Source organism: Caretta caretta, chromosome 2 (genome assembly GCF_965140235.1).
Source record: "Caretta caretta isolate rCarCar2 chromosome 2, rCarCar1.hap1, whole genome shotgun sequence".
In the NCBI taxonomy this organism is placed as follows: Eukaryota; Metazoa; Chordata; order Testudines; family Cheloniidae; genus Caretta; species Caretta caretta.
The window spans coordinates 183051387-183066820 of NC_134207.1; the positions used below are offsets into that span (position 1 = coordinate 183051387).

Sequence of the window (15434 nt, forward strand, 5' to 3'; positions counted from 1 at the left end):
GGTTCCTCTTACTCTATGCTGCTCTGACAGGCTCTCTGGCCCCTTTCCAGCACACACACAGGTCGGGACACACCCAGCTGTAGAATCACACAGAGACTGCAATCAGCTTTCTGTGGGAGGACTGAGCTCGGGGAATTGCCCAGCACTCTGGTGCATACGCCCTCTGGAGTGTAAACCCAAAGTTATTTGGTCTTGCAGTGTATAGAGATCTATACAGCGTAAGCTCATGAAATTTGCTCCCTCCCTCAATGTGGAGGAAGATATGCACAGCTTCCCCCTCCACCCCCCAGTTATGAATTGCACAAACTGGGTTTTGGAATAAACAAAAAACAAGTTTGTTAATTACAAAAGGTAAATTTTATGTGATTATAAGGGACAGCAAACAGATCAAAGCAGATTACTGAGCAAATAAAACAAAACACGTAAACTAAGCTTAATACACTAAGGAATACTGGCTACAAATAATTTCTCACCCTAAATGTTGTTTCAAGCAGGTTGCAGAGTTTCTTGAAGGTAAACTGCACCACATGCATCTTAAATCTTCAGGCATTCCTGTCAGGGTTCCTTCCTCACTCTGAACTCTGGGGCACAGATGTGGGGACCCGCATGAAAGATCCCCTAAGCTTATTTTTACCAGCTTAGGTTAAAAACTTTCCCAAGGCACAAACTTTACCTTGTCCTTGAACAGTATGCTGCCACCACCAAGTGATTTAGACGAAGAACAGGGAAAGGACCACTTGGAGTTCCTATTTCCCCAAAATATCCCCCCAAGCCCTTACACTCCCTTTCCTGGGGAGGCTTGAGAATAAACAATATGAGCACGAACCAGCCTTGGATTTTTAAGACCCAAAAAACCCAGTCAGATTCTTTAAAATTAGAACTTTATTAGAAGAACAAAAAATATAAGAGAACAACACTGTAAGATCAGAATGGAAGATAATCTTACAGGCAGTCAGATTCAAAACATAGAGAATCCCTCTGGGCAAAATCTTAAGTTACAAAAAGACACAAAAACAGAAATACACATTTCCTCCAGCACAGTGAATTTACAAGCCAAAACAAAGAAAACCTAACATATTTTCTAGCTAGATTACTTACTAACTTTACAGGAGTTGGAGGGCTTGCATCCTTGATCTGTTCCTGGCAAAGGTATCACACAGACAGACAAAAACATTCCCCCCCCCTCCAGATTTGAAAGTATCTTGTCTCCTCATTGGTCATTTTGGGTCAGATGCCAGCGAGGTTACCTTAGCTTCTTAACCCTTTACAGGTGAAAGGATTTTGCCTCTGGCCAGGAGGGATTTTATAGCACTGTATACAGAAAGGTGGTTACCCTTCCCTTTATATTTATGACAATTCCTTTACAGGCTGACCTTTCTTGCCTGGTCTCAGCCCCTGCCTCCCCCAGCTCAATTCCTTTGTTTCTTCCGGTGTTTTCAGCAGTCTTCCTTCTTGGACGGGGTGGTTGTGGAGAAAAGCCTAGATTAACTCACTCCCCAGCCTCAAATAGGATTTGCATATGGTGGGAATGCTTTGCTTCCTAGTTTGAACCCCATCCCCTTCCCATGGAAAAGTACCAGCATTTCAAGATGCTATCCTGTACCAGGTGAAATGATCACATGACCCTGCAGTGTCAAAGCAGCATCTTAGGAAACTTCTCAGGAAGGAGGGAGATTAGTATCTTCACAGTCCTACTATCCTTCCTAATGGCCCATCCAGACTGATTGCATACTGTCTGCTGGGCATTCCCCAAGTACACACACAGTTGTAATTGTTACATGGTCAATATTCCTAACTTCAGATACAGAAATTATGCATGCATGCAAATTGGATAATCACATTCAGTAGATCATAACTGACATAACTTTCCAATGATACCTCACATGGTCCATCTTGCATAAAACATATCTTAGTTATGCCATATTCATATCATATCAATGTTTCTATGAAGAATATGGAGCATAATGTTACAATGATACATGTATTCTGACTAGAATTTGTACTTTTCAGAAAGAAGCTCTATGAATGATTAATCTTTTCTCAATACTTGTTTTTTGTAAGCACTGTGATCAGGTCCTTGAACTAGAACACACAAAACCTTTTATCACTTTCCCCACATAAATTTCATCCACAGAGCCAGCTACTGATGTCTGCTTCATTCAGCCTTTCAGATCTGTACTGTTCAAGTTTCACTTCTGCACAGTGGTGTCTTATTGACCAGAGCTATCAACAGGACAGTAATAGAGATATACTTACATCTGAGGGCCTACTTACCAAGCTCTCTCTCTCTTCATTCAGGCAAATACTTTATCCTTATCTTCCTTGACAGATCTTTGCTTGTCCTGCCACCACTCAAGCTTTATATTACTTCTTCAGCTGTATGGAGAGCATGAATCATTTCAAGCCTTCAGTTCTGTTGAGGTCTTGAGGCTGTTGCAAAAATGGAAGTAGTAGATGCACCACTGATACTATTTCTAAATGCATCTACCCTTATTTTCTCTCACACTTTTTCGAGGACACCTCATTCCAGTGTGCCATGTACGCTGAATGTTTTCACTGACCTCATTCTCTAGAGTCTTGAGTTTCATAGCTTGGGAAAGGAATTAAACAGTCAAGCGTAAAACAAAATTTGAGATTGGTGACCTAGTGGTGTCTAGTTCCAGATGCTGCCGAAGCTGGGTTTTATATTCCAACCTTGGATAGTATTCTCAATTAAATCTGGAACATGAACAAAAATGGTGGAAACCTCACAAGGAAAAAATAACTGTTCTCATGAGACTTTTCACCCTTTTGCCTTGGCCAAATTCTTTCTCTGACCCGTACTTCCCTGGCACCTGTCTTGCCCTGAGGTTCCCACTAACTATTGTTGTCTTCTAAGAAGAGCCCCTCAAGTCTCCCACTCTTTGGGCTTCTTTAGGGACTGCCCCATATCTAAAGAGGATGTTCCCAGGGTGGTCAGATTCTGCCTTCCCCTTCCCCTCCCCCCCTCCCCCAACACACACAGTCCCACCATGCACACACAAGGCAGAGTTGTGTACAGTTTGCTTCTGGCTGGTAATGCCACTGAAAGTACAGATCCAGATAGCCACCACACAAGAACTTCTGAAATTGGTTTGAGCATGTGGTACTAACTTTGGAGAACAGATGTTGCCATTCCCTTGAATGTGTGGTTGGATTAGTGTCACTCTCCTCCCCAGGAAATCGCTTAATTTTGCCCTCACCTATGTGTATAGTATTACTATTGAAGTGAGTGAGTGTTGCAAACCTATCCTGGGTCTGAGGGCAGAATTTGGGAAATAGTTACTAAGCAGAGACTTAGGTAAATAATGCTTCTCTTATGGAATGTTTCAGTCTACCTCTAATATGTACCATTAATAATCTAAGCCATGAATTGTGAAGCAATGATGTATAACAATGGGTCATGAGAGAACAGACAAACACCTTGTGACCTATATTGAGACATTTCTTCAAGGGCAATCAATCAAGGGCTGTCTGTTGTTTTTTATTCTGCATTATGTCTTCAAACAGGCACGTAGTAGTGTACTGTCTTGTTAATGTGTATGTGTGTGTGATTCAGCCCTGACGTGATTAGGAATGGGTAAACTTCTTGATTTACTGTCAGTTTCCGCAGTGTCTGCTAAGCTGTTTTAGGTGATTTATTTATGTATAGACCACATTTTGGGGCACTAGATGAAAGTTACTCATAAAAATGCTAATAATTGAAGATAATTCTGTCCTCAGTGCATTTAACTTCATGTTTCCTTTTTTAGATTCCCATTTCTGCTCTTGTCTCCTTTGTGGAAGCACTGGAAGTTGGATACAGCAAACATAAAAATCCTTATCACAATCTAATGCATGCAGCAGATGTTACACAGACTGTACATTATCTCCTTTTTAAGACAGGTGTAGCGGTAAGTACGTGAATACCAGAATAATGAGACTGCAGCATTTCCACTCATTAAAGAGATTATATACAGTGGAACATATTCCTACTGTAGATGAACTTGGTGTTTCTAAGTGCTATGAAAATGAAAAGTGCTCTGTAGGTGCTCAGTATTATTGGAAAACTTGGATATAGTGAAATTCCTTTTATAGTGATTTTGGATATAGTGAAATTCTGTTTATAATGATCATGGAGTAGAAGGATGGTCTTGTGGTTGGAGTGCTAATCTTGGGAAACCTGCGATCAATTCCCTGCTCAGCCACAGACTCCCTGTGTGATCTTGGGCAAGTCATTTAGTCTCTTTGTGCCTCAGTTCCCCATCTTCAAAATGGGGATAATATTATTTACAAGGGTGTCATGAAGATAAACACATTAAAGACTATGAGAATCTCAGATAGTATGGTGATGGGAGCTATACAGGTATCTACGATAGATTGGTTATACTGAAACTCTAGTGAAGTAGAATGGCACAATCCCTCCTTGATAGAACTGGTGTAGGCCTTACCTCCTTTTGTCTCCTTTGAGGTGATGCATGCCCCTACGGTAACTGGAGGGGGTGCAGACCCTGCAGTTAAGAATGATTAGAAGTCAGGAAAACCTACAGCAAGAGAGACTAAAGAAGCTCAATCTGTTTAGATTAACAAAGAGAAGGTTAAAAGGTGACTTGATTGTGGCCTATAAATACCTATTCAGGGAAAAGATTTCTGATTACAGAGGGTTCTTTAATGTATCAGACAAAGACATAGCAAAATTAAGTGACTGGAAGCTGAAGCAAGACAAATTCAAACTGAAAGTCAAGTGCAAGTGTATAACAATGTACTTTAGAACAATGTACTTAGTAACGTGGTGAATCCTCCATTGTTTGAAGTCATTAAATCAAGACTGGATATCTTTCTAAAATATCTGATCTAGCTCAACCAGAAGTTACGGGCTTGGTGAAATTCTATGGTTTAGGTTATGCAGAAGGTCAGACTAGATGATCATAATGGTCCCTTCTGGCCTTAAAGTCTATGAGTCTTTGACAAAGAGGTTAATAGAAAATAGCATTAAACACTTTACAACATTTTCCATTGTTATTAGAGCTGGTCAAAAATTTTTCATTGAAACAGTTTTCTGTCAGAACATGTTATTTGGAGGAAACTGAATTTTTTTGTTGTGAAGTTGTACTGATTTTGGTAAAATTTTGTTTCAGAAAAAAATTGGAAAAAAGGGAATTTAAAAAATGTCAAAAATGGGATGTTTTGATATTTTCAGAAAGGAAACTTGATTTTTTTTAATGAGTCTGTTTAAATTTACTTTTATTTATATGAAAATGCTTGAAATTGAAAGAACATTTCAAATTTATAAAAACAAAGTGCTTCAGTTGACCCAAAACAAAAACACAAATTAAAATTTCTTTCAGCAAAATAGACATTTTGGTTTTTCTTCCCAGTTTGGGATGAAACTGTTTTTTCTGAAAGCTTGACATTTTTCATGGAAGGGAAAAATTCCATTTTCCAACCCACACTAATTGGTATACAATTGAATGAATTGGTTGCTGTTGCTGTGACTAGTATGTTGTTAAATAAAATTGTGCTGTGCTTTATTTTTATTGAAATACGGTTCATTTACTGTAGAAACAGCCTACTTAAGCCCATACAATTGTGTTCTGCATGGACTCCTCCCATTGCAAGTATCCATGTACTACTTTCGAACAGAAACCAAAAAAGCCTTAGATTTCAAATGAAAAGTATCTTTTACATAACATCCTTTGATTCTTCAGAGTTTGTTATTAAACTTGTAATATTAGGCCAAAGATAAAGAAACTCCCAGTTGCAAATGACTCAGCATTGTTAGGCCTGTTCTACACTAAAAAGTTAAGTGGACCCAGTTATGTCACTCAGGGGTGTGAAAACTCCACACCCCTGAGCGACATAGATAAGCTGACCTAACCTCCAATGTATACAACAGTAGGTAGGTGGAAGAATTCTTCTGTCAACCAAGCTACCACCTCTCAGGAAAAACTCCTCCCATCAGCGTAAGTAGTGTTTACACTGAAGCCCTATGGTGGCACAGCTGTCTCTGTTCTGTTGTAGCTTTTCAAGTGTAGACAAGCCCATAGTAATGCTTGCATCTTCCTCCTCTCTTGTTGGTAAGACTTTAGTCCTCCTTTTCCCCAGCTGATAAATCTTGGAGATGATGATAGTTTCTGAGACTGCAACAGAGAGACCTAAAGAAATACTGAATCTGCTGTGCTGACTGTTAATAAAAGTTTCAGTACAGACATAATGCCGGATTCCAGTCTCACTCCTACCAGTTACTTCTGATTTCACTAAAGTAAGTGAGATAAGATTCAGACCCACAACTAACTACTACAAACCAGTCTAATATTCTTAACTGTTTCACTGCAGATATTTAGCATGTAGGTTAAAGAAAACCCACTGAAGGGCATAATTACTAAGGATATTAAAGCCATGTGTAATGTGAATTGCATTATGATGGTGAACCAACTGATTCCTTTCCTTTCCTCAAACAGCATAAAGATGGCACTCTTCCTACTTCCTACAGTGCAGTTCTACTCAGAAAAGTGACTGTGTAAAAATGGCTCCTACTTATTCAACAGACCTACTGCCCGTGTGTTTTCAGGGTCATATTTGTTACTTTATTATTTTTGGCATGTTAGTACTGTAGCACCATCACAGCTGTGGGAGAGTGAGCTGTGTTCTTTTCTAGCTCATGCATCACCAACAGAACGCTGTAAGTTCCATATTCTGCTCTCTGTTACACTTGTTTGACCCCATTGAAGACAGCAGGGCTATGCAGGTGTGGTAAAAGGCAGAATTTGATGGATATGGTATAATCACAGAATCTGACCTGTTGAATCTTCATACAGATTACTTGGACCATCACCTTGTGTGGAGAAGGGGCTTGCGTGTTCCAATGATCCTCAAAGCTAAGTTATTGGGAGCTTCATGTTCCCAGTAGGGTCTCCCAAGGCGAACAGGTCTGAGGAGAGGTCATAGACAAAGCACAGTCCAATCCCCCAAGTCCTCAACGGTGGATCAGGCGTAAGAGGGTCCTCGGATCTCAACGGCTGTGAAAGCGGATGAAGGCTGCAGCAAGTGGAGATCTCCAGTCGTCTTGGACTTTCCCTGCCACTGGGCCCCAGATTTCCAACTTGTCATGATCGTGTGGTCGCTATAGGCACACCAGCTTCCCCACGTTAAAAGAAATCATGCGCAGGCTTCTATCATGGGAAATAACATCTTTCCAACCTTCCAAGCCCTGTGGCAACAGACTAGTGGTGACGGGGACAGGATTAGTGGATCTGGCAGTCCCAAGCCATGAATCTGCACATAGGTGGTGGTAATTAGATGGTCGTCTGGCACCAGGACTGAGACAGGGTTCAATTCGGCAGCTACTATTATGACTGAGCAGTCCTCTTTAGGATCCCCTCTGCTCATCCCACATGGGGAGGTGCCTTAAACCTAGGCTGTCTCATACACTCCTGGCTGGATTACCACGTCCAGTGGGATCACTGCCTGCAATCAAAGCTATAAAAAGACAGTGACTTTTGCTACATGGAATGTTCGCACCCTGATGGGTAACAAAGATAATGTACAGCTGGAAAGAAGAACTGCTGTCGTTGCCAGGGAACTTGAAAGATATAACATCGACGTCGCTGCCCTGAGTGAGACAAGGTGCCAAGATGAAGGTCAACTGAGAGAAGAAGGTGGTGGTTACATCTTTTTCTGGCAAAAAAAATCTGTAGAGAACAGGCATATTCATGGTGTCAGTTTTGCAATTAGGAATAAGTTTGTCAGTCAGCTTACAGAATTTCCTGTAGGAATCAATGAACGTCTTATGACTTCGTCTTGAGCTCAGCAACAACCAGTCTGCTGCTGTCGTCAGCACGTATGCCCCAATGCTTGATTCTGTTGAGGATATCAAAGAACAATTCTATACAGATCTTGACAAAGTCTTGATCAACATTCCCAAGGAGCATAAGATCATTCTCCTCAGAGATTTTAACGCTAGAGTCGGGTGGGAGTCAGATCTCTGGAATGGCACTATTGGAAAAGAAGGATTAGGAAAGGCTAATTCCAATGCCATCCTCCTCCTGAGCAAGTGTGTAGAACATGGCCTGATCATCACGAACACGCTCTTTAGACTAAGTGAGAAGTATCAGACCACCTGGAGACACGCTTACTCCAGGCATCAGCACCTTCTTGACTATGTTATTGTTAGAGGAGAAATGCATTGCCCTTGAAGCTGAAAAGAGAGAGAAGGAAGGAAAAAGAAATAACTTTTTCCCAGCAGGCCACTGGCCTGCCACAAAATGTCTGTACCTACTGCAGGCGGATTTGCGGTTCCAGGATCGGATTCCTGAGTCATCTCAGGACCCATATGTAAATCCGTGGCAGAGATCATCCTCGAAAATGAGGGATCACCAGTCACTCACTGATGACGATACATGATACAGCACAACTTGGATTTTAAATCCAAGGATGAGACATGGCAGCTAGAAAAAAGTATCTTTTTATTTTTGAACTGAACAAACTGGATGTGAAGTCCGCTGAGAGAAAATAATCCTGGAACCCCAAAATGACATTTTTTCCAGGGGCAGTTTTCAGAGTGTAATTGCACTTTCACAATTTGTTACTGATACCGTTAAGTTAAAATCCATTCTCCCACATCTTAACTAACAGCTTGATCCCGATTCAGTGGACTTCAGTGGGAAAACTTCTGTTGACTTGGATGGAATTAAGATCTGACCTTTTTAGTTCTTGTTCTTGCTTTCCTGAGAGTAGGTCATGAGCCAGCTAATAAAAGATTTTTTTATGGGTTTTTATCAGCATGTGATAGTCTGTTAACTTCAGCATTGTTAGCTGGTGCTCCTAGTCATCTTTTGTTTTTAGAAGAAATATTTATGCTACTTATAAGAACAGAGAATGGATTTGGGTTGTCAGTTATTAAACAGAATGGAGCATAGAGATTTATACTGAGCTGGTGAATTTCATCTTCATATTTTTGGTGCCTTTGTTTTTGGCTTAAAGATTTTTGTGTTTGTTTTACAGTAAATTGTTCAATGTCCAGATCAATTTATTTTAAATGTTTTGCTTGAGTAGCCTCAACCGCCATGAGGTTGTTGACTTGCCTTTGACAATAACACTAATAGTAAGACTGCAAGCCACTCCTTTGGGGGAAGGCAGAGGGGAAACAGACATACATAACAGATGTACAATGACCCAATAAAAATATATATAGGATCTATTTCCTTCGTCACGTTATCATCCAGCTCAGAATCTAAAAATAATTTTCTGAATGAGCTTTAGTGATTACAAATTAGATGATAACAAATTAGTGCCAACTGCTGACCTTGGGAATGTGCACGTGAGCAGTGTTTATTTCAATGGGAGTCCTATGTGTACACCCTAGGGCATTTTGGTATTATTTATTTTGATGGCTGCTAATCATATACAGTGCTGCCAGATCCTGCAATCTTTGCTGAGTTATTTGTCTTTAGTCAAATTCCCTTGGATTGCAGTGACTATGATTGGTTTCAGTGGAAGTCTTGCGGTGCAGAGGCGGGGCAAAGGTGGGGCTAGGAGCCGGGGGTGGGGGTTGAGCACCCGCCAGCCAGAGGGGAAGTCGGCGCCTATGTAGGAACTCCAAGTGAAGTCTGTAGGGCTTTCTGGTGAGCAAAGAATACAAGGTCAGGCTTATGCCTCGTGAATAATGACCGGTTTTTCACTAATATAATCCAAATAAAATGATAAGGCCTTAGGAATTGCCATGCTGGGTAGATCAGTAGTCCAGTATCCTGTCTTTGACAGTGGCCGGCTCCAGTTGCCGGACAGGAATGTGAAAATTTCTGTAATAGGCAATTATGCACTGGCATAGTGGAAGCTTGTGCTTAACCCAGGCACTTAGTGGTTGTTATGATGATGTATGCCCCTTAATGTCATTATTCTGTTTAGTTCCTACTGAGAATATTTTTTTTGTTCACATTAGTTTCTAAATATTTTTAAAATCTGGTCATGAACTCACTAATATCCCGCGGAAGTATTATTTATTGCATAAAAAAGTATTATAATCAGTTTTAATTGTGAGCCTTTAATTTCATCTGGTGACCTCTGTCCTAATATTATGGGGGGAAAGTAAAAAGGAGCCTCTGATTCATCTTCTCTATCCCATTCATTATTTCAAAGACCTCCATCATGTCCCCCGTTATTTATTTTCTCTTTAAACTATGTAGTCCTAATCTCTTCCATCTCCCCTCAGGCAAAGGTATTTTCATACCTCTAATCATTCTCCTTGTACTTCTCGAGACCTTTTATATATCTTTATTAGGTGGCGCGACCAGAAACGAACACAATATTCGAGGTGAAGAGCTGCCATCAGTATATATCAAGGCAATATAATATTTTCAGTATTATCCTAATTTTGATGTACAAAGTTAATACTGGATTTTTTTAATGTTTATATTTCAGAGAATAAATACTCAAGCACACAACTTAGAAATATTTTTAAGAGTTGCACTGCATAGATATCTGTTTTTCTCTCGTTCTTCCTTTCTTTAATTACCTCTGTTGTTCAAGTGTGACTTAATTATTTTTTCCCCTTTATGAATATTATCTGATTAATCTTGATAATTATTGGGAATTACTGTGTGATCTCTTTGTGCAATCACACAGTTATATGCAAACCGTAAACGATGAGAGCGCTTTCTGTACTTCTGCAATTTTTGATAATGGCACATTTCATAGGGCAGAGCTGTTAAACTGCTGAAGCATAAGATTTCTCTGACACTTGTGTTTGAACCAAATGGGGAGAAAAAACCTGCTGGCTTTTATGGTTAATAAGCCGATCATCATGACTATATGCGATCTGAAACTGATAACTTCTTTGGAATGAATGAACATAAACTCTGAGAAAAGGAATACGCTAATTATCTCCATCCTTCTCTTCTTTGTGTCATTTTCCTGTGTTTCCTGGCAATTCATTCCACTCACTTTTGCACTGGGAAGCTCATCTAGTCTTTTCTTGTTCTCACTCCCTATGCACACAGTGAGTCTTTTGTTTAGACTCTAGTGGCTCTTCTTAGTAGTTGATTCTTCATGTTTATTATGCCTTTGTGAACGACAGCCATGCCTCATTTCCCTTTCTTTGTTCCCCATTTGGGATCCAATGCTCATTCTTTGATTCATTTCTTTCTTTCCATCATCTTTGAAGAGTTTGTTCTGGATCATTTTTTGTCACCCCTTCAGAAATGAAAAACATTCACATTTCCTTGCTCTCTCCCCCCCTGCTTTCCCCCCACATGGGCGAGCCCTGCTGCTTTCTCAATCATTCTTAACGGCTTTGTTCTTTAAAGCTAGCCCCATTCTGCAAGATGAAGTCCACAAGTAAAAGGTAATATCTCCACTTGGATGGAGATTGCATCTGTTAAATGCCGGCTGCCTGGCATCATCTTTATTTTCTTTATTATGGTTGTAGTTGAAGTGGGGACTGAAAACTTTTGATCATTTACTAAAGGTTTCATTTTTCCCCTTTATTCACAGAGCTATTTTAACTATACGTTATTTACATTGAATTTTATTTGCCATCCACTGTTCTTCTGTAGTAACCCTAGGCTGTGTTTTCTGTGGGTGTTCTCAATAAATAGCATTTTACTCCTGTCCTCAGTAACCTTCCTCTCCATTTCAAGACCCTGCATTGCGCTGATCTTGTTTGACCATGGAGGGCCTGATGGGATTTCAAGCCTGTTTAATGACTCTCCACCTAGATCAGAGTAGTAACAGAGCTGAGAGAAGGGACTCCAGGAGCTGAGCAAACTGCCTCCATTTGGGAAATGAAAGACCACCTCTGGAGAATTGAAGTGTGGGTTTATTGCATGCTACTTCCTAGAGAACCAGCAGTCTGGCCATCCTGATGTAACTTAAGGTTATCAGAATTATGTTAAGAACATAATTCTGGCCATACTGGGTCACACCAAGGGTCCATCTAGCCCAGTATCCTGTCTTCCGACAGTAGCCAATGCCAGGTGCTTAAGAAGGAATGAACAGAACAGGAAATCATCAAGTGGTCCATCCTCCGTTGTCCATTCCCAGCTTCTGGCAAACAGAGGCTAGGGACACCATCCCTGGCTAATAACCATTGATGGACCTATCCTCCATGTTGCTTGAAGTCATCTTCCTTGTCAATAGTAAATGCTGTTTATCCTCAGGACAGACACAGCAACATACAGACAATGAAACCTTCACAACCCCCAGCATTTTCCAACTCTGTTCTAATTCTGGAGGGAACATGGGGGGGAGGGGCGGGGAAGGGAATAAGAGAGTAGTTCAATCTCCATGCCTGTTCACACCTTGTCCATCTGAATAAAACTGCCAACAAGAATTACTGGGATGATCAGGGGAACAGATTGTCTATTTTATTAGAGGAGACTGGAAGAGCTTGGAAGACTGGATGAGAAGGCTGAGAAGAGATATGATTGCTCTTTGTAAATACCAGAGAGACTGAAGAGCTATTCAAGCAAAAGGACAATATTGGCATAAGAACTAATGGATATAAACTGGCTATGAACAAATTCAGGCTGGAAAATTAGAATGTTTCTAACCATCATAGGGGTGAAGTTCTGGAACAGCCTCCCAGTAGTTGTGGGGGCAAACAACTTAATTAGCTTTAAGCAGAAGCTGGACACATTTATGAGTATAATTGTATGATGGTATTGCTTGTGATAAAAGGGGGCAGGGCTCAGCAGCCCTGGGACTCACTTCTGGTTTATGTCTTATCTTCCTAAAGCTCATGCTTCAGGGTTTCAGCCAGCCACCTGCAGGAGTCAGGAAAGGATTCCCCACCCCCAAATGTATGCTAGGATTTTGTTTTAAATCTTCTTCCTGTGAAGCATCAGGGATGGCCACAGATGGAGATGGGACATTGAGTGGGGAGGGCCAGGGCTCTGAAGTGACATCAATATTTTCTCTCTCAAGTGCTTGGCTGGCTGGTTCCTTCTCACAAGCTTGGGGTCTAACTGATTGCCATATGTGGGGTTGGGAAGGAATTTTTTCCCCAGTCAAATTGGCAGTGACCTTGGGTTTTTTTGCCTTTTTCTGCAGTATGTGGGTACTGGTCACTTGCCAGAATTATCTGGGTGTATCTCATTTAATCATTTCCCTGTCATTGCAGTGGACTTGGGCACTGGTGCACCTCGGTCCCTTCTTGTCTCTGCCTGTGGCATATCATAATCTAATCTCTCATTGGTTATAATACTTTGGTCTAATTTGGGTTGTTGGGTTTCGTGTGCGGGTGCCGGATGGTGCTGGTGGCCAGTGATATACAGGAGAGCAGGCTAGATAATCTGGTGGTCCCTTCCTGTCTTAATCTCTATGAACAAGAGTGCCAGTTCTGATGATGATTTTTAGAGCTGGGCAAAATATTTTACTGCTGACATCTGATATTGTTTTTAGGATGAAATCTGACTTTGTACGCCAGCTTTAGGGCAGTAGAGGCTATAGAACTTCGCCAGTGGGGGAGGGTCAGAATTACCACAGAAGGGGAGTGGTGTTACAGGCACACAGGAGATGGCCAGCGGTGGGGGTGCTGTGAGTATGCAGAGGTTGAGGAATCACCCAACTTGTAGGGCACTCAAAATCTAGGGTTATCCTTGCTTCCAAGCTGCAGATTTATTTAATTATATTAGTAGTTTTGACAATATCTAGTGTTTTGTTTTCACTATATTATGCAAACATTAACTACTTTCATCCTAATGGCACTCCTGGAGGTAGGTGCATGTTGTTAGGTGGGGAAACTGAGGCACAGAATGATTAATTTATTTAAGCACTTCGAAAAATGGGACTTGGGCTCCTACGTCATTTAGGTGCTTTTGAAAATGTTACCCCATGACTTTCTCAATATTTTTCAATTAATTATAAATAAACAACTAGAATTACATTTTTGTGATGCTATATTCTTGCTTTAATATTGCATGTGTTTGCCTTTTAGTCAATACACATAATTCAGTAATTCGCAAAGGGTCTCCTAGTCATTGGGAATTAGCAAAGTCCTAGTGTATTTGAGGCTTGTAACATCACTATTCTAGGCTAACATAGCAGATTGCATGTGTATTTTATATTGTGTGTATATTTGCACATGCATCATTAGGTTTTGTGTTTCTCTCAGAATAGAAAACGCTCCCTTTCTTGAGCTTGCATCTTTTTTTTTTTTTGCTCGTATTCCTTTTAAAGAAAGTAAATGTTCTCCTCCCCTTGCTTCAGCCTTTTTAGTGTCAAAAAAATTTAAAATATTTTGCCAGGGTTTAATTTATTTAGATCCACCTTGAGGAAAAACAATGGTTCAGCTTTCATGTAGGAGCTGGAGAAGTTTGCTCTGGAACAGCTGACAGGCTGTAGGGAAAAGTCAATAATATGCCGTGTGTATTGTCAGCAAGAGAAAGCTTGCCTTAACAGATGAAAGCCTTAATGCCTGAGAAAATGACAGCTTATCTGATTGCTCTATAATCTCCATTTCAGCACTGGCTGACAGAGCTGGAGATCTTTGCTATGATCTTCGCAGCTGCCGTCCATGACTATGAACACACTGGAACCACCAACAACTTTCACATTCAGACACGGTGAGGCCTTTGTAAATTACTTAAGGAAGGGAGGGAAGAATGCTAATTTTGTCTATACCCGACTTTTCTGGGACTCTTTTTTGTTTTGTGTTTTCTTTTAATATATACATAGGTAGAATGGTTAAAGAATTATATCTCAGTTTCTTCCACTTATACTATATTTTGTGATCATGAATGTCTTCCATTCATTGGGACAAATTCCTCTGTTACACCAGCATAAAGTTGGAGTAACTCCACTGACTTCAAATAGAGTAACCTCAGATTTACACTGAAGCCACTTAGAAGAGAATTTGGACGAATAACTTATATTTCATAAAGCTGCCAGTTGCTAAATAAATGGTCGGCCATGCTGGAATGGTTTGGAGGTATTTTGGTTATGTTTCTTCTTCTTCTGTTTGTTTCAACTTGAAGAAGCCAACATTTCATTGAATGAATCAAACAGAAAATAGATATTCATAAATAAATCTCAAAGAACTGGAAACTACACATCAGCAGCCTTCGCCAGTCCCTCTCCCTGCCGAGTGCCATGCCTGTAGCAATAGAATGTGTTCATAATGCTTCAACGATTGTTGTGGTAGCCATATTTGAAAACACTGGAGAGCCCTGCAGGACATTTAGGTGGGCAAGAACTTGGATAGACCAGTGCCATTTTGGAAGCAGACAACTCTTTTGGGGGAGATTTTCAAAGGCACAAAAGGTAGTTAGGCATCTTAACTTCCACTGACTTTCAGTAAGAGCTGGGCACCAAACTGCTCTGTGTGCCTTTGGAAATGTTTCCCTTTGTGTCAAAGGTCAGGTGTTCTCAGCAGGAGGTCTGTAGGTGTCAGTGGTTGCGCTATGAATTCCTTGTTTAAAATAATCAGTTCAGAAAATAAT

General features: G+C 40.6%; 1 protein-coding gene across 7 annotated transcripts in view; it reads left to right on the forward strand.

The window, feature by feature from the left end:
* Window positions 1-15434, forward strand: part of PDE1C (phosphodiesterase 1C) — a 518371-nt gene that overhangs the window by 412944 nt on the left and 89993 nt on the right. For all 7 annotated transcript variants that reach the window (XM_075125631.1, XM_075125632.1, XM_075125634.1 and 4 more), the window contains 2 exons: window positions 3771-3911; window positions 14458-14558. In XM_075125631.1, the coding sequence (XP_074981732.1) occupies window positions 3771-3911; window positions 14458-14558 (242 nt within the window). The remainder of the gene's footprint in view (window positions 1-3770; window positions 3912-14457; window positions 14559-15434) is intronic.